The sequence below is a fragment of the Lontra canadensis genome, unplaced genomic scaffold (assembly GCF_010015895.1).
Source record: "Lontra canadensis isolate GAN:19392208 unplaced genomic scaffold, GSC_riverotter_1.0 scaffold23, whole genome shotgun sequence".
In the NCBI taxonomy this organism is placed as follows: Eukaryota; Metazoa; Chordata; class Mammalia; order Carnivora; family Mustelidae; genus Lontra; species Lontra canadensis.
Window position 1 is genome coordinate 8,919,497 of NW_022631017.1, and position 19,975 is coordinate 8,939,471.

General features: G+C 38.6%; 1 protein-coding gene across 5 annotated transcripts in view; it reads left to right on the forward strand.

The window, feature by feature from the left end:
- KIF6 (kinesin family member 6) overlaps nt 1–19,975 on the forward strand; it is a 434,768-nt gene that overhangs the window by 130,555 nt on the left and 284,238 nt on the right. For all 5 annotated transcript variants that reach the window (XM_032862288.1, XM_032862289.1, XM_032862290.1 and 2 more), the window contains 3 exons: nt 2,149–2,292; nt 3,226–3,312; nt 13,258–13,361. In XM_032862288.1, the coding sequence (XP_032718179.1) occupies nt 2,149–2,292; nt 3,226–3,312; nt 13,258–13,361 (335 nt within the window). The remainder of the gene's footprint in view (nt 1–2,148; nt 2,293–3,225; nt 3,313–13,257; nt 13,362–19,975) is intronic.

Here is a 19,975-nt window from a genome sequence, read left to right on the forward strand (position 1 = left end):
GGGAGGTGAGGGGTGTGGAGGGCAAAAAGAGAAACAAGGATAAGTCAAAGCCTTGTATAGTTGTCCAAGGAAGGGGTGATGGAGGCTTGACCTGGAGTGGTGACAGGAGAAGTGGGAAAAGTGGTACAATTCTGGGCCATGCAGTTTAGGTAAAACTAATAGAAATCACTGGTGAATTACACGTCAGAAATGAGGGGAAATAAGAATGATGTGCGGGTTTTGACCTGAGCCATTAGGTGGATGGTGGTGCCATCAGTAATGATGGGTAAAACCCAGAAAAGAATCAGATTTGTGTGGAGAGGGGAGAGAAGGTCAAGAATAGACATTCAAGTGGAGATTTAGGGTTGCCACAGAGAGAGCAGCTCAGGGGGAAGCTGATGGTATAAATTGGGGAGATATCAGGATATATATGTATATATGTATTTAAGGGGATTGGATGAGGTTCCATAGGGAGAGAGTATAGATAAGAAAGAGAAGAGGATCAAGGACTGAGCCCTGGAGTATTCCAGTGTCTATAACTTAGGAAGAAGGAAAGGAAACATTCATTAACTAATGTTTGAGAAAAGATGAAAACCAGGGAAATGTGGTGTCCTGGATACCAATGAATAAAGTGTTTCCAAAAGGAGGCAGAGAGTACCTGTGTTGAATACTTACTCGACTCAGAAGTCTAATAAGATGGCCATAAATACTTTGGGTACATCAGGGGATTGCTGAAAACCTTAGCAAGAGCCATCTTAGTTTTTAGACTAGTGGGCACACAGGATGGGAATGATCCAGGTGAGAGAGAGAAATCGATGCAGAAGTAAAGGGGTAATTGTAGGAGCAAGGTAAGTGAGAAGCGAAGAGGGAGAGGATGAGGGGCTGACCTTAGAAGGAGCAATTTGGTGACACAGGAAGGGCAGAGTGTTTGGGGCATTTAATGATGGCACAAGAGATGGTTCTGGTCAGGCTGCTCCCTTCTAATGGAAGGGTGTGTGACCATCAGCTAAGACTAAAGGCAGGGCGCGAAGGCTGGGTGGAGGTCTGAAACAAAAGGATAAGATATGAAAGCCTTGTTTCTGAGATTGGAGAACTACTTTTTGAGAGAAATGATCAGAGGATATTTAGTTTCTAATAAGATCTGTAGTCATGAATTTAAAGCAGGTGGTATTATGTGTTTTTGCCCCAAAGAGCCTTTGAAAACAATTTTGTTTTACAAACCAAGAGGGTAGAAGAAGTTCTGATTACACACCTGAGGGGAGGGAAGGTTAGAACAATGGTAGGTGTTAGCCGAGGTATTTTCAAGAGTCAGGGCCTCATGATGCCTCTGAAGTCACATCTGTGAGCGCCTTGTTCCTGATGCTTGAGATGGACATCCTAGCACTGGGTTCATCTTCCCGGGAAAACCCTGAAGCCCTGGTAGCTCCCTTTGGGCAGCAGCCTTTCATCCAGCTAGTACCTTCCTATTAAGTGAAGAGTAAGATGAGCAAGCCTTAGCTGACCCAACATAAACTTCCCCCATCACTTAGAATGATGGCAACCATGCAGACAGCACTGAGCTAGCTGGCTGCTTCTCAAAATTTGTGCATTTTAACTCAGTCACTCCAACTCCCTATGAGGTAGCTGTTATCCTTTCTCAGTTTTACAGTTGAGGACACCGAGGCAGGGATGTTGAGTGACATGCCCTAGTAAGGCTAGAATTTAGACCTGGACAATGTGATACCAGACTCTTGGGTCTCCATCACTAACCCCTGCTGTCTCTCATAGTTCTTCTTTACTGCTGTGCCTCTTCTACCTTGAAGATGGGTCATAGAAATCAGTTTTGGTGGGGATTGTAAAACTCTGGCATGATTTACTCTTGAGTTTTACATGAATATTCCGGTGGCCAAAGACAGGATAATAATATATCCTTTTCTATGCCAAGTTATATCATCTGTCCAAAAATTACAGTGTTCACAGTGGTATGTTTTTGTTAAGTTCACTTCCCTCCATCTTCACCATTAGGGTACCAAATCATGTTAAAATATTTATTTTGAGCCCAGGTTTTAGATGTCACCCTGCATTCAGTTATGATTTCTGTTTGAATTTTCACTGCAGTTGCACCTTAGCTGAGTGTGAGATATGCATTTTCTGCTAATCTAATGCCATTATTTTTCTGCTACACCACAGGTGATCATTGCTCTTTCCGAAAAACACCGTGCACACATTCCCTACAGGAACTCCATGATGACCAGTGTCCTAAGGGACAGTTTGGGAGGGAACTGCATGACAACCATGATTGCAACACTCTCTTTAGAGAAAAGGAATATCGACGTACGTTGGTTCTTTCCGGAGATCTCAGTCTGAGTTTCTGTAGCCAGTTTCTGAGATGGCGCTGAAGGTCCTGGGCAGATTTCCATCTTTTCAGCCGGGTTGGGGTATGCTTTGAGATGTAAACACCCTGCAGAGTTCACAGCTTTGGCTGCTTTGCCAGCATTATAATTACCCCCATTTGAGAATGGACTTCACACAGTCCAGGATGGTGGGAAGAAGGCTCAGATACAGATTTTGGGAAGCCTGCTGCTGGGTTAGTTATCTTGGCCAGAGGATATGAGAGAGGAGACCCATTAGCTGCTTTTCTGTTTAGCTCTTAATTACTAAGATACCTTCATCTCTAGGACATGTCCCTAGACCTGTCACTGAGTGCAGTCTACAGGATACTTTATCAAGGCCTGGCTACTGACTGACTTTCCTGTGTTGCTTTAGACTCAACTTCATGTTTTATGCATTGCAGTCCAATTCTTGGGATCCAGAATTTCTCTAGAAGAGGAAAATAAGAAGTGGCAGGATGTCTTCCAAAACGAGGCCAACTCCTAAGTGCATTCTAAGATGTCTTGCAAAGCCTCTTTCTGGCCTGTTACAAATGTTTATTTTGTAGTCATTCAAGTTTGTGGGTTATAATAGTATCTGCAATAATTATAATTTCTATATGGGGCTCCGGTTTTATAGATCAGGAGTTGAAAAATACATAAGTTGCCATGTAGGATCTCATGATCTCCCACATGTTTAGCATGGATCATTTTATTAGGCCAAAATAAAATTTTAATTAAACTGATGTTCTAGAGCAAAGCTTCCTCATTTGGAGGCATGGTCCCTTGTTGTGTTTTTACCACATCACTCTTTAGATGTGCTTCTTTCTTCTGTGAACAAAAATGAAGGGTTATCTTTCTAAGCCATAACATTTTAAGGAGTTATTTTGCTTTATAGGAGTCGATATCTACCTGCAGATTTGCACAACGAGTGGCACTCATAAAGAATGAAGCTGTTCTTAATGAAGAAATTGATCCCAGATTGGTAAGCAACTTTGAACTTACTAGGTTGGAAGAAAAATCAAAGTGGATTAAAGATTAGCAAAACTCGAGAGGCACATCCTTCATACCAGGCTATGTTCTAAGTATTAGAAACATATTAATTGATTGAATTCTCACAACAAGTTTATGAGTAGATGTCATCTCCATCCCTGCTTTACAGATGACAAAACTGAGGCACAGAAATGTTAACTAACTTGCTGAGAGTCACAGCCCCCATAAGTGGCAGAGCCAGGATTTAAGTACAGATGGTCTGACGCAAGGACCTGCCAGCTGCAGTCCCCTCAGTCCGCTCCTGAGATAGTGCAGTGAGTCCTGAGGATGCATGGGACTTGGTCAGGGCCAGTTCTATTTACATGCAGGTGGTAGACTTTCAGAAAACATCAGTTGAAGTTTCTAGAGATAATAATAAAAATAGACCATCTTCTATAAAAGCTAACAGAGGAAAATGAAGTTCTAATGGTTATTAAGTAAAACCGTATTTTGTACAACTGCCCTGCCGCTTATTGTAGAGATTAGAAAAAATTAATCAGTGGGGTCCCTGGGTGGCTTTGTCTGTTAAGCATCCAACTCTTGATTTCGGCTCAGGTCATGATCTCAGGGTTGCAGGATTGAGTCCTATGTTGGGCTCCATGCTCAGTGGGGAGTATGTGTGAGATTCTCTGTCTCCCTCTCCCTCTGCCCCTCCTCCTGCTCCCTCACTTTCTATCTCTCTCAAAATAAATAAACGAATCTTTAAAAAACTTAATCATTAGTTGGGCCCATGGAAAAATAGGTAAACTTCTAGTTCTATAACAATGAATCCTCCTTTATCAGAGTACTTATTTACTTATTTATTTATTTGTTATTTTTATTTTTTTATTTATTCATTTGAGAGAGGTACAGAGACAGAGATAGAGCACAAGCAGGGGGAGAGCCAGAGGGAGAGGGAGAAGCAGACTCCCCGCTGAGCTGGGAGCCGATGTGGGGCTCCATCCCAGGACCTGGGGATCACAACCTAAGCCAAAGGCAGATGCTTAACCATCTGAGCCACCTAGGCACTCCTATCAGAGTGCTTTTTTAAAGCAAAAATATTTGCAAGTTCCATGACTCAGATCCTCATTTTAAATGCAGATGTTTTTTCTCTATTTTGTTACTCTTCTCTAAATGAAATACAACATGAAATCAACTTATGCCAACATTGAAAATGTAGAAATAAAATATTTTAATTTTATACATTCCCAAATTAAGATTATATTACTTTCCAGATCACTCAGTTTTTAAAAATTTTCTCTAGAATGTAAGCTGGTGTAGGCTTAGCAGTATGCGTTATAAAAAGGGTGTGAAATCTCACCAACAGTGCTTCATTTATAAATTCCTCAAATTCCAAAATAATAATAATAATAACCTTCTAAATTCACTGTTACCCATATTAATTATTTCCTTCTGATTGTTTGCCCTGTCTCCCTGATATCATTGTGCTGAAGTATAGAGACAAAGGAGGTTAAAAGAATAGTGGGGTTATTTGTTTTACCCCGCTTGTCTCAGGAGCTTGAGCTGCCCAGATGGAAATCTCTTCTGGAGAAACTAAGTGGGTGAGGCAGGGTCTTTTTCCAGCACAGACCCTGCTCAGACACCTGCAACACACAGTGCCCCCACTGGAAGAAGGAGTTGGAATTCGAAGGCTTGAGTCAAGTGGAAGGAAACACATAGGACGAATTCTTCTGCCATCCTCACCTCCCCAGCAAACAACCCTGTTGCATCACAGAGCAGCCCGAGAAAGACAGCCATGAATCATTAGCCTGAAGACAAAAATTAGAGCGTAATTGAAGGAAAATGAATATATTAAATGCTGGAGGGGTTTTTTTTCTTTAAGTTTGGCTAGAGAGACTTTGAAGTTACTTGAGGAATGTGCAGAAAGGTGAACATTGTCATGTGTTTGATGTAGGACTACAAAAAATGTAAAGAAGAGAGAATTCTGAATCAAAGCTGACAGCTGTTAATTGAATAAATATTGAGGTCTTCCTTGTTAATTTTAGCCATTCTGACTGGTGTAGGGTATCTCATTGTGGTTTTGATTTATATTTCCCTGGTGCCAAGTGACACTGAGTGTTTTTTCATGGGTCTGTTGGCCATTTCTATGTCTTCTTTGGAGAAATGACTGTTCTGGTCTTCTGCCCATTTCTTGATTGGATTATTTGTTTTCTGGGTGTTGAGTTTGATAAGTTCTTTATAGATATTGGATACCAGCCCTTTATCTAATATATCATTTGCAAATATCTTCTCCCATTCTGTGGGTTGCCTCTTAGTTTTGTTGACTATTTCCTTTGCTGTGCAGAAGCTTTTTATCTCGATGAAGTCCCAATAGTTCATTTTTCCTTTTGTTTCCCTTGCCTTTGGAGACGTGTCTAGCAAGAAGTTGCTACAGCTGAGGTCAAAGAGGTTACTGCCTATGTTCTCCTCTAGGATTTTGATAGATTTCTGCCTCACATTTAGGTCTTTCATCCATTTTGAGTTTATCTTTGTGTATGGTGTAAGAAAACAGTCCAGTTTCATTTGTGAGGTGATGAGCTGATGAGCACTGGATGTTATATGCAACCGATAAATTATTGAACATTATATCTGAAACTAATGATGTACTATATGTTGGCTTATTGAATCTAAATAAGAAATAAAATAAGATTTGTTTTATATCTATATCTATATCTATATCTAATCTATAGAGAGAGAGATCTTCTGGTGCAGAGCAATCTATAATTGATAAGTGTTATCTCCTGTTCTCTTTTATAATGGCTTCAAAAAACTGACATTACTATTCATGACTTTATGGACAGAGCTTTTCTGAAGCACAGGTGACAATTGCAAATTTGTCCTCAAAAACACCCAAAACACAATTTGGATGGGATTCCCAATGTATTGCTCTCAGAATCTAATGGCACACGTGAAACCAGCCCTCTAAGATCAGGATCACCAGGGTTTTGACTTGCTTTCTTTACAAGTCTCAGTAAGACAAAGTGATAAAAGAATTGTAAAGAGGCCAGAGTCTGTGGTGACTCAGCATGGGCCAAAATCTTCTATGGATGGCTCTCATTCCAAAGTTTCTACAGTAATTTGATGGGAGGAATGATTGTAATAATCTCAAAATCATGAAAGTTGGCTTAGTTTTGAGATTTCTGCTCAGTGACAGAAGTTAATTTGGTTGTTAGATTTGACTTTGAATGCCTTAGCAGAGTAGAAAATATGACATCAATATTAATTTGGGGGTGAGGGGGAGGAGATACAAATGAATGACTCACATAGTTCCTGTCTGAGGATTTTCACTGTGCAGAGCTGGATGATTCTGACCATGTTTTTGAAAAGAAGCAAATAACCAAAACCCACTCAATCCTGTGCATTTAAATGAAACTCTAGGAGGACTGACATGTTCAAAATACTCAGTGTCCCATTCTTTGGAACTTCTGGTCCTGTCAATATGGCAGAGATAATAGGAACCCTACCTATATATAAAATTTAACAAGTACTTTTGAAATGTATGTCTGAGGTTGAATGAGTGAAGGGAATTCTCCAGGGCTCAGAAACCAAGCTAAGGCTGCAGTTGTCCTGGAGTAGAGGGATGAAGGGAATTGTAAGAAAGCCATCAAATATGGAGCCCTGGAACCTTGGAAGATGTGATGAACATATGTTCTCTGCTTCTCAATATGAAACCAGTGAAAGGGTGAACCAGAAAAGAAAAAATCTGCCCACTGGCATAGGGAGATGCTAGGGAAGCTTATCTGCCTTAGCCTGGGCTTCAGGTGGAGCAAAAGTTGGTTTCTCTGGAAGTTTTAAATCCTAAGCTTCTGCTTCCCATGAGTTCAAAGTTCAAATTTACAAATTCCCTTGGTCTAGTAGACCCCAAGCCAAGAAGTTAGAAAAATGAGCACTAAAATAAATCCAAAAGAGTAGAAAGACAGAAATTAAAAAGTGTAAAATGAGCAAAAACAAAACCCAAAGCAAAGATACAGTAGAAAGGAGTAACCAAAACTGAAGTTGACTTTTAATCTATTAATGAAATGAACAAATCTCTGGAAAGATTAATGAAGAAAGGAATAAAGAAGGCAGAAATCGACACAGTATTTGGAATGAAAAGAGGACTTAACCATAGGTACAACTGATAGCTTAAAATAATAATAAGGTATTTTGAATGACTTTATGGCAGTAAATTTAAAAGCAAAAATAGACAATTTCCTTTAAAAAACAACATTGAAGCTAATGCAAGAAGAATTTATTATTTTAATTTTTAAGAAGAATTTTTAAGAGCATGAATATGACTATTAAATAGATTTAGTAATAACAGAGGTACCAAAGGGAGAGAAAGACAAAGAGAAAAAGAGAAAGAGGAAGGAAAGAATGGAGGAAAGGGGGGAAGGAGGGGAAGAGGGAGGGAGAGAAAGAAGACAGGAAGAAAGGAAGGATGGAGCAGACTCCATGTTGTTTTTAAGTTTACCAAATATTGAAGGAAGAATATAAGTTTAATTCAGTCTGCCAATTCTTGTTTTAGGAAATTTGCATTGTGATTATTAATATGTGGTATCATGAGCTAGTTGGGTTTATTTTGGGAATTGAAAGATAATGTGTCATTAGAAAACATTTTAGTGTATATAATAAAAGAAAAGAGCCATGGGAAAAATAAACACCAAATTTTAGGTAATGATAACAAGAGATTTATTTAGAGAAAGCTATACAGAGGTTCAGGCTTCAAAAGCATCTGTAATGTTTTATTTCTTAAGTTACATAGTAGGTATATTGGTGTTCACTTAAGCTAAGTAGTGGGTTTACAAGATACCCTTTATATATCTTTTTGTGTATTTGAAGTAGTTCATACTAAAAAAGAAGTCACATGAATGAAGGTGATTCATAACATTCACAGTTAAAAAGAGAAAAATTATATGCTCACATCACTAGATGCAGAAGAGATATTTTTAACATTAAACATTCATCCATAGTTTGAAAAGACTCATCAAACTATAAATATCAGTGAACAGCCTTAAAGTGATTAAGGGTATCAACCAAAAACTACAGCAAACATTTTGAAGGTGAAATGTTAGAAGGAATAAAATAAGAATGAAAGTTTGAAGCATTATACTTGGAAGTTCTAGCTAGGGAAGAGACAATTTAAAAAATAAAAAAGGTATGAGGATTTGAAAAGAAGGAAACATTTGTCATTACTTGTAAACAATTTGATTGCTTATATTGAACACCTAAAAATATTTAATGATAAACAGAACCAAACAATGTTCAGAAAATTATTTGGTACATAATCCATACATAAAAATTAATTGCCTTTCTATAAATGAAAAGCTAACAATTAGAAAATACAATTTGACAAAAATTTCATTAATAGTAGCAACAAAAATCCATGGGATGCAAGGGTGGTTCAACATTCGCAAATCAATCAATGTGATAAAACAAATCAATAAGAGAAGAGCGAAGAACCACATGGTCCTCTCAATTGATGCAGAAAAAGCATTTGACAAGATACAACATCCATTCCTAATTAAAACGATTCAAACTATAGGGATAGGGGGAACATTCCTCAACTTCATAAATCTGTCTATGAAAAACCCACAGTGAATAGCATCCTCAGTGGGGAAAAGCTGACAGCCTTCCCTTTGAGATCAGAAACACGACAAGGATGCCCACTCTCACCACCGTTATTCAACATAGTACTAGAAGTCCTAGCAACAGCAATCAGACAACAAAGAGAAATAAAAGGTATCCAAATTGGCAATGAAGAAGTCAAACTCTCTCTTTCCGCAGATGACATGATACTTTATATGGAAAACCCAAAGACTCCGCCCCCAAACTACTAGAACTCATATAGCAATTCAGCAATGTGGCAGGATACAAAATCAATGTACAGAAATCAGTTGCTTTCTTATACACTAACAATGAAAATATAGAAAGGGAAATTAAAGAATCAATTCCATTTACGATAGCACCAAGAACAATAAGATACCTGGGAATAGCCCTAACTAAAGAGGTAAAGGATCTGTACTCGAGGAACTACAGAACACTCATGAAAGAAATTGAAGACACAAAAAGATGGAAGAGCATTCCATGCTCATGGATTGGAAGAATAAACGTTGTTACAGTGTCTATACTACCTAGAGCAATCTATATTTTCAAAACCATCCTGATCTAAATTCCACCGGCATTTTTCAAAGTGCTGGAACAAACAATCCTAAAATTTGTATGAAATCAGAAGAGACCCCAAGTTGCTAAGGAAATGTTGAAAAAGGAAAACAAAACTGGGGGCACCATGTTGCCAGATTTCAAGTTTTACTACAAAGCTGTGATCACCAAGACAGCATGGTACTGGCACAAAAAAAGACACATAGGCCAGTGGAACAGAGTAGAAAGCCCAGATATGGACCCACAACTCTACAGTCAAATAATCTTCGACAAAGCAGGAAAGAATGTCAAATGGAAAGAAGACAGTTTCTTCAGTAAATGGTGCTGGGAAAATTGGACAGCTATGTGTAGAAGAATGAAACTCAATAATTCTCTTACACCATACACAAAGATAAACTCAAAATGGATGAAAGACCTCAACGTGAGGCAGGAATCTATCAAAATCCTAGAGGAGAACATACGTAATAGTCTCTTAGACATTGGCCACAGCAACTTTTTTCAAGACATGTCTCCAAAGGCAAAGGAAACAAAAGCAAAAAGAAACTTTTTGGACTTCATCAAGATCAGAAGTTTCTGCACAACAAAGGAAACAGTCAACAAAACAAAGAGGCAACCCACAGAATGGGAGAAGATATTCGCAAATGACACTACAGACAAAGGGCTGATATCCAAGATCTATAAAGAACTCCTCAAACTCAACACATACTAAAGAGATAATCACATCAAAAACTGGGCAGAAGACATGAACAGACACTTCTCCAAAGAAGACATACAAATGGCTAACAGACACATGAAAAAATGTTCACCATCATTAGGCATCAGGGAGATTCAAATCAAAACCACATTGAAAAAAAAAAAATTGAGATACCACCTTACACCAGTTAGAATGGCCAAAATTAACAAGACAATAAACAACATGTGTTGGACAGGATGTGGAGAAAGGGGAACCCTCTTACAGTGTTGGTGGAAATGCAAGTTGGTGCAGCCACTTTGGAAAACTGTGTGGACATTCCTCAAAAAATTAAAAATAGAGCTTCCCTATGACCCTGCAATTGCACTACTGGGTATTTACCCCAAAGATACAGATGTAGTGAAAAGAAGGGCCATCTGTACCCCAATGTTCATAGTGGCAATGGCCACAGTCACCAAACTGTGGAAAGAACCAAGATGCCCTTCAACAGACGAATGGATAAAGAAGATATGGCCCATATATACAATGGAGTATTATGCCTCCATCAGAAAGGATGAATACCCTACTTACATCAATATGGATGTGACTGGAAGAGATTATGCTGAGTGAAATATGTCAAGCAGAGAGAGTCAATTATCATATGGTTTCACTTACTTGTGGAGCATAAGGAATAACACGGAGGACATGGGGAGATGGAGAGGAGAAGTGAGATGGGGGAAATCGGAGGGTGAGACAAACTATGAGAGACTGTGGAGTCTGAGAAACAAACTGAGGGTTTTGGAGGGGAGGGGGGTGGAGGGATAGGTGAGCCTAGTGGTGAGTATTATGGAGGGCATCTATTGCCTGGAGCACAGGGTGTGGTGCATAAACAATGAATTTTGGAATACTGAATAGAAATAAAATGAAAAAAATAATAGCAACAAAAACTAACAATCTAGGGAAAAATCTGATTAAGCATATGTTTATAGAGAACATGGTAAATCTTTATTGAAAGGAATCAGTGGAAATCATGTTTGTGGATGAGATGATTCAACATTACTAATTTGTTAAGTCTTACCAAATGACCCTTTTTTAAAAAAGATTTTATTTATTTATTTGACTGTGAGAGAGCACAGACAGCAGGAGCAACAGGCAGAGAAAGAGGGAAAAACAGGCTCCCCACTGAGCAGAGAGCCCAATGTGGGGCTCTATCCCAGGACCCCGGAACTTGACCTGAGTCGAAGGCGGATACTTAACCAGCTATGCCACCCAGGTGCCCCCCAAATTGCCCTTTTAATCAAATTTATTTCTAGTTAAAAATTGAGGAGGACCTTTGGTGGAATTTTATAAGCTGTGTCTCAAACTTCTGCAAGAGAACAAATGACCAAGAATAGCCATATCTATTTTGGAAAAGAATAAAATGGTGGGGGCTTATTCTATCTTAATGTCAAAATTTCATAAGCTATAATAATTAAAATAGCATAGTATTGCTGCATGTATAGTCAAGTACATAAATGTTTTTAACCAAGAGCCCAAGAAAAAGACACATTTATATGTAGAAACATGTTATATAACAAAATTATAATAGCAAATCTTACATGGTTAACCATATAAAAAGCGAAATTAGATACATACCTCATACTTTATACAAAACAAAAGCCTAAATGTGAAAAGCAAAGCTTTAAAACTTTTAAAAGAACATATAGGAAAATACTCTTATGGTTTTAGGTAAAATGGATTTTAAAAGACACAAAAATACAACTCATAATGGAAGAAGTTGATAATAAAATTATATTGAAATTTAAAATCTTTACTTAACAGAAAGAACACCACAAAAAGCAGAACACCTGGCTGGCTCAGTTGGTTAAGCATGTACCTTTGGCTCAGGTCATGATCTCAGGGTCCTGGGATAGAGCCCCACATCAGGCTCCCTGCTCAGTGGGGAGCCTGTTTCTCCATCTTCCTCTGCCTGTCACTCCCCCTGTTTGTACTCTCAATATCTCTCTCTGACAAGTAAATAAATAAAATCTTTGAAAAAATGAAAAACATGGAATAGATTGGGAAAAAACATGTACCTTGCATAAAATTAACAAAGGATTCATATATAAAGAAGCCAGCAGACCAACAAGGAAGAGAAAAATAAGACAATTGAAATATGAGCAAGAATATAAATAAGTAATGCACAGAAAAGGAAACCCAAACAGCCAATATACATGTGCAAAGATGATCAACCCCCCTAATAATCAGAAAATGCAGATTAGAACTAAATGAGATACAATTTTACACCTTCTGAACTGGCAAGATTAAAGCGTCTGTCAATACTACATATGTAGTGAAGTAAATGTGGGGAAACAGGAACTTGTATATATTGCTTATGCAGAATGTAGGTTTATAAAATGGCTCTAAAGAGCAGTTTAACAATATATACTAAAGAGAAGATGCACATACTCTACAACCACACAATTTTATTTCTAAGCACCTCCTATAGCGAAACTCACATATGTGCCCGGAGATTTATAGTGTTAATAGCAACACTGTTTGTAATAGCAAGAGGAAGAATCCTCAATGTCCATCGACAGGAGACATGGATAAATTGTGATATATTCCTTCACCGAAATAGTATATTTCCATGCAAATTAATGAACTAGAGCCACATGAAGCAGGATACATAATCCCAAAAACCTAATGTGAGGAAGAAAAAAGCAAGTTACCATTCCACGCAGCATGGTAACGTTTAAAGCATGCAGAATGATACCATATATTATTTATAGTTTAATCCATAAAGATGGAGTAAACATATGAAAACATGCAGGGAAATGCTCCCGATGAAATGCAGTACAGTGATCACCTCAAGAGAAAAGAAATAGGATGAGGGGCTCCAGTTACATAAGCTCTGCTTTATTTGTTAAAATGAATTCTAGAATGATTTTGATGAAACGTTAAGAATTGACGAAGGCTGGTGGTAGGTACGGGGTGGCTTTTGTATCATTCTCTGTACGTTTTCGCATCCTCTAAATTGTTCGTAATTTTCAAAGATGTTATGTTCTCTGTCACCAAGTTCCCTTTAATGAGGAGTTGACATTTATTCTCCCGCCTTGCCATTTGTAGATGATTATACGCCTACAAAAAGAAATCCAGGAACTGAAGGATGAACTGGCCGTGGTCACTGGGGAGCAGAGGACAGAGGCGCTCACAGACGCGGAGCTCCTTCAGTAAGCCTGCAGACTTGTTTTTGGGTCTTTAACTGTGAAAGTTTGTGTTAACTTCTTTGTTGGCCCCAGTGTTACAAATTCACCTCAAAGCATTAAGATCTCCTGGGAGAGTCTGAAATTGCATGTAGGCGCCAGTTAAGAGTGGCAGCTTTCCACGAAAAGCTGGCTAAGGCTGGCAATGTTTTCACCGCCTCAGCTTTGAGGGAGTAAAGAACAGAGCCCATAAAGGATGGGAATAGCCTTCTCATGCCAACTGAAGAGAAGGGCTTGTATAATAGTCATGCAATTTTAAAACATACACACCAAACACTCCTAAGCTGTGGATCTCAGATCTAAAAGGAATTCAAGAAACATCCTTTGTATTAAAAAGCATCTTGCTGCAAACAGCAATTTATCCCATGCCAATGTAGCTCTCTCCTTTAATAAATAGATGGCCCATATATTCAAGTTCAAACACTGGAAATGGGAATGAAAGGAGGGATTCAGGGCCTTTCATATCTGCAGCCATGTGGCATATTGGGGGCACGGTGTGGCTCTCGTTTTTTCTCTGATCATGAGCCATGCTGCTGGGTTTTCTTGTTTCTGTGCAACTCACAAAGCATTTATGGAGTGATAATAATGGGCTGGGCTTAAAAGCCAGTGATATTCTCAATTTCCAAATGAGAAATAGAGCTACACGAGACTTTTTCTAAGGGTTTGGTATCATTTCATCTAATCCTCTCCTAACAGAGAAAATGGTAAATAGTAGAGATGACGAAAGTGTTTTCTTTAAGCTATTTTATGGCTGTGCCCAGAGGTAGGTCTAAAGCTTGAGGAGCCTTAAGGAAGGTTTCTGCTATAATCAAAGATTTCACTCCTCTAGGATACCATTTTGTAATTCTAGAACACTGTGTTTAATAACAGGAGAGGCTCCTAAGACTTTCCTTGCAAATCCGCTTTATGGCATATATGCAATTCAAGTAAAATACTTGCCCAAAGTCACATTTTGAAGAATTCCCTGTCACTCCTTGAAATAACTTGGGATAGCTTAGATATGGAGAACCTTCTCCAGGTTGAGTATTCCTTCACTCTGATGCTCCTTTCCCCTCAAAGAAAGGAATTACCAATTATCATCTTTGAAGATGTCTCTTCAGAACTGTGAACTTCAAGTCAGGGTTCAGCCAGGAAAACAAAAGCATCCTAGGCCTCTCAACAAAAGTTTAACATAGGAAATCTGTTGTAAGGAGGTGGTATTATAGGAAATAACACAGCGCCCCAGAGATCAAGAACAGCAGGGGGCCCTATACTCCTGGGACTGGGGAGAGGATGGTAGAAGCTTATGTCAGTAAAGTCTAAGACCAAAGCCGACCAGAGGAGCTAGCTCATGATGAGTGCTGGGGCCAGGGAAGAGCGACAGGTGTTATCAGAGGTGTCATCCTGGCAGGGAGCCTGAGCTTCTCTCTCATATCACTTCCCGTCCTTCACCTGTCAGCCCATTGGCTGAACTGGCCCAGAAACCAGATGTTAGGAGAGTCAGGGAAGGTAGTTTCCTGTGATGCAGGGTCAAAGAGGGGAAAAATAGAAGTTGGATCCAAGAGTAAAAAGGAAAATGGCCAACATGTCAAATAAGTACCAGAGTTTTCTCCAATTCCAGTATATCCTATCTGTTGTGCAGGAGGCTCCAGGTAAGGATAAGATTAAGCATGTGCTAGTTTCAAGATGTCTGGTCCCTCCACTGTGCCAAATCTGAAGAATTTTAGAACTGATACAAAGAGACATCTGAATCTCTAGCCATACCGAGGAATTATACATAAACCTCTCAAGGGACTAGGGGCTTCAAGGAATTCCTAGCAGATTGAAGGGTGGGGCCGACCCAGAGCCACCACAGAAAAGCTACATCACTCTGCGTGCTGGCACCCTGGAGTGGGAGAAGTGTGGCAATAGCCTGCTACACTTGAGTTTGGTAGAGCCCTGGTAGTGGGAGCAATTTGTCCTGTGGATCCCTGTGCGTTCCTTCTTCCCTTCTCCATCCACTGTTTACGTCAGAGTTTAGGATGGAGAAATAGGGAAAGGCTCCAGGTAGCTGATGATATCCAGGATAATTTGGGGGCCTGACAAGCTCTGAAGTAAGCAGTTGTCCTCAGCTCTGCCTGTCCCCCGTTCCCACTGAAAGCGGCAAGGAGCACAAGCACCCATCACTGCTTAGCCTGTCCTCCAGGACCAGCTGCCTTCACAGAGAGTCTAGAAAAGATGAGCTCACAGTCGGAAACAACCAGAAATAGAAGGACTGCTGACTTGGAGAAAGACCAGAATAAGGAGCCTAGTCTAAGCTTGGAGAGCTTCAGAACCAAACATGATAGGAAGAGTGATTAATACCTTTGGAGATGTAAAAGATGGCATTACATCCATGAAACAACAGTATCTTTATTTTTATAAAACAGACTCAAGAGGAAATCTGAAAAATGAAGAAATGTAATTGTTACCATTAAGAACTTAAGGATGGCTCAGAGGCAGCATGAAAAAACAGAGGGACAAATTAGTCAGCTAGGAAGAGCAAAGCTAAGGAATTCTTCCATAATATAAGATCAAAGGGTAAAGAGAAAGTTGAAAAGAAAAGAATCTTGAAGAATAGCTCTAGCTTTACCAATATCTAATAAAGAGACATTTTTTTAAAGGAGAAATAGAGATAACACAGAGGAGCCAATGGCTAAATAAATATTCTCTTAAGCATTTCTTAGAACTAAGAAAAAAGACTTAAGAATGACAAGGTTACCATGTACTAAGATGTATAATAATGTAGAAAAATTTTAAGACCTTAAAGTATAGGAAAGAATCCTAAAAGTTATCAAAGAAGAAAAATATCATTTACAATGAAGAATCTGATTTAGAGCAAACTTCTTATCAGCCTCTCTAGAGGCAGGAACCTCTGGACCTCTGGTGCCAAAAAACAAAACAGAACAAACAAAACAGGACTTTGAATGGAGATTTCTGTGTCTACCCAAATTAGCATTCAAATGCAAATGCGAAACAAGGCGTTTTTTCAGACATACCAGCTTTGAGGAAGTTAACCACCCCAGTCCCTCTCTAGAAGAGATTACAACAGACTACATTTTCACAAAAAGAAAAATGCTACAAAGTATAAAAAACAACAATGAGCAGATGTTATTTCTTTACAATACTTAATATTGTATTATATTTACATTGTATCTTTTACTGACTTGCCACTTCCCACATCCACAGATGTTTTTGTTTAAAAGTTATTGACAACAATCAAATTTGCCATTCACTGAAGTTTCGGGGGGGGGGGTAGACTGGAGAGAAATAAAAATGGGACAACTGATTTAAAATACTGACAGACTCTTGGATGTAGTTGGTTTCCTTTGATCCACAGGTAACAATACATACACACGTGTCAATTGAACAGATTCTCTATAGACAGTGTGTAGTGTTGTCTTTAGTTTTTCTGGGCAGTTGGTTCATTCATTCATTCAACATTTATTATTCATCTATTGTTTACAAAATTCCACCCTAGGCCTTGAGAGATGAACACAAGATGAACAAAACCTAGAGCTGACTCTCAAGGGGTTCACAGTTCACTGGCACTGACAGACACAAGCACAAGTAATCACAATGCAAAATGTAAGTGTTAGAGAACATATAAATAAAACACAAGATTGCGAAGATAGTAAGGATTAATCTTGAGTTCAGGATCCTCATGTAAAATTAGTTTGTGTGCTGGTAAGTAAACTTCCGCCATTCCCAGTGAAATGACTTCTCTGCTGTCAAGCTAAGTATACCATATAGCATTACATCTTATTAATGACTTCTGATGAGCAGCGAGAGAGAACAAATGTGGCAAAAGGTTATACCTACTCTGCCAAAGCAAAGGACAGGGGTTCACAACCATCCGGTTCTCCACCTTGGATGCTTGTTCATACTGATAGTAAAGATTTTTCAGATAATGTGGGGTTTTGTTATAGTTTTCATTCTATTGTTGTTACAGTTATGTTTTGCCAGAATCTGCTGGATTGAATATTGGCACAATTTAAAATTCATCAGACTTTAGAGTCCTGTATCATCATAAAGTAAAAGAGAGAAATTAAAATTTGCCTGACATGTGGCACTGCTATTTAATATCATTAGTCTGCTTCTTTGTCTTCTGGGGATGCTGGACATTTATTCAGGAGTATGAATTCGATCCAGCCTCTCATTGTGCCTGGACTCCATGGATGGTGAGGGTGGGAGGTGGATAGTGCTGTTGGAGAGAAGAAGAGTCCCATGGCTTGGCAGGACAGAATGGCAGAAATGTAGTGGCTTTGGTCTACTCTCTCTGTCCTGCTGTCCTGCTGTTTCCAGGCTTTATGCTGATTGGCATGACATAAGGACATTCCTATCAGAGATTCTATAAAGGATATTAGAAAGCAGATACTTAATACATAACCTATTCTATATTCTGTGTTATGTGCACTGAACACTTTGGAGATGTCTGTGAATATCTAGCCCTATCAGATTTTTTGAACTATTTCCTAACATTCTGGTTCTTAATGTAAATATTTGTTGCATTGACTTGGATGCTTCAACTGAGGAGGCTTACAGATGTCAGCCTCCAGTTATTGTGATATTTTTAGTTTACATCTTTTTTTTTTTTTTTTGGCCTGTGTAAATTTGAGAAGAGACAGCTGGATGAAGGCTGGATAGCCAAGTTAATGTTTATACAGAGCTTCTTGGGTGAAGATTTGATTCTGATTGATTCTCTAAACACATACCTCTTTTTTTCTCTGGTTTAAAAAAATAATAATAAGCCTGTAGATCTCTGGTGAGGATGGAAGTATTATATCCTGGCCCAAGTCTAAATAGTAGAATATTTTCTGCATAGCAACATTTTACCTTTGAGATGGAATTGAACTGGATCTCATGGGCTCAAGTCTGCCCAAAGTAAACTTCCGAACATCTGGATCCTTTTGTTTTTTTTTTTTTTCTGTTTTCCTGTCAGCCTTATTGAGACATAATTGACATATAACATTGTGTGAGTTTAAGGTGTACAATGTGATGAATTAATATATGTATATATTGTGAAATGATTACCACAATATGGTTAGTTACACATCTATCAACTCACGTGTGTTTGTGTGTGTCTCTGTGTTAAGCACGTAAAGATCTACTCTCTTAGCAACTTTCAAGTACACAGTATAGTATTGTTAACTATAGTCACCATGCTGTATATTAGATCCCAGAACTTATTCATCATATAACTTGAAGTTTTTGCCTTTTCGACCAACATCTCCCCTGTTTCCTCTACCTCCCAGTCCCTGGCAAACACCAGTCTAGTCTCCATTTCTCTGAGTCCAGCTTTTTATTTTTCACACATACGTGACTTTATATAGTATTTGTCTTCCCCTGGCTTCTTTCTCTTAGTTATTTTTTGCAAGTCAGTCAGTCCTTCATCCTGAATTTATTGAGCACCTACTCGATCCTAATCATTTTAATAGGTACTTTTGGCTTTTCAGGAATATAGGGTATGGAAAAAAATTCTAAGCAGTGACAGTTTTATTGGGGACATAGTGTATATAAACAAATGCACACAGTTACACACACACATACACATATAAAACAGGGAATAAGATATATTAATGAAAAGAATAAATGGACACTGAGAATTGTAAAACCTTAATTATAGTTCTAATTCTACTCGTATTAGGTTTTTAATGACTCTCTAGATTTGGGTTTCCTTGTGTATAAAGTAAGAGAAGTGGACTAAATGCTATCTGGGTCTCTTTCAGCTCCATGTTTTTAAATGTCATATCAGCTTATTACACATGGTTTAATATGTTATTTTTTCATTATCTATGATAATGAAAAGCTCAATCATGTAGGAATTCAGAAATGGGGAAGTCATTACAAGTATCACCACTGAGGAAGCTAAATAAGCCTTAAAGGACATCAAGAGGAAGAGGGTACCACACTAAGAGAAAGAGGAGAGACCACATAAAGGAAGGTGCTGAGAGGGAAAGAGCACAGTGTCAGTGAGTGCATGCAAGTGCGTGTGCACGTGTGTGCATGTGTTGGAGGGCAGGGGACAGTGGCAAGAAACCAGTATGGAGGCTTGCATGTAAGAGGCATTGCCTAATGAGGATCTGGATGACATGGCCTGGCAGGAGCCAAGGGTTCTCCTGGAAGAATTGAAGAATAGGGTTAGACACATAAGCAATAATCTCGTGATGAGTTATGAATACCATGTGTAGGGGAGCTACTGCTTTATTTAATGGGGACTAGGAAACATTGTGCTTGAGAGTACTGCAATTCATTCATTTATATAATAATATTTATTATGCTCTTCCTTTGTGCTAGGCACTAAGTGCCAGAGATATAGAAATGAACAAAACAAAGTCCTTGCACTCATGGAGTTTACATTCTGGTGGGGATAGAGATCATATACAAAATAAATAACTAAAATACAGAGCATTTCAGAGAGTAGAAAGTGTAAAAAGAAAAATAAAACAGGAGTTGCAATTTATAGGATAATTTTTTTTTTAATGGCTGCTTATAGCAACAAGTAGATGTGATAGCAACAAATAAAATGAACAGAAGTGAGAAATCAGGGTGATATTACCATCAGGTATAGAGTGATGATGATA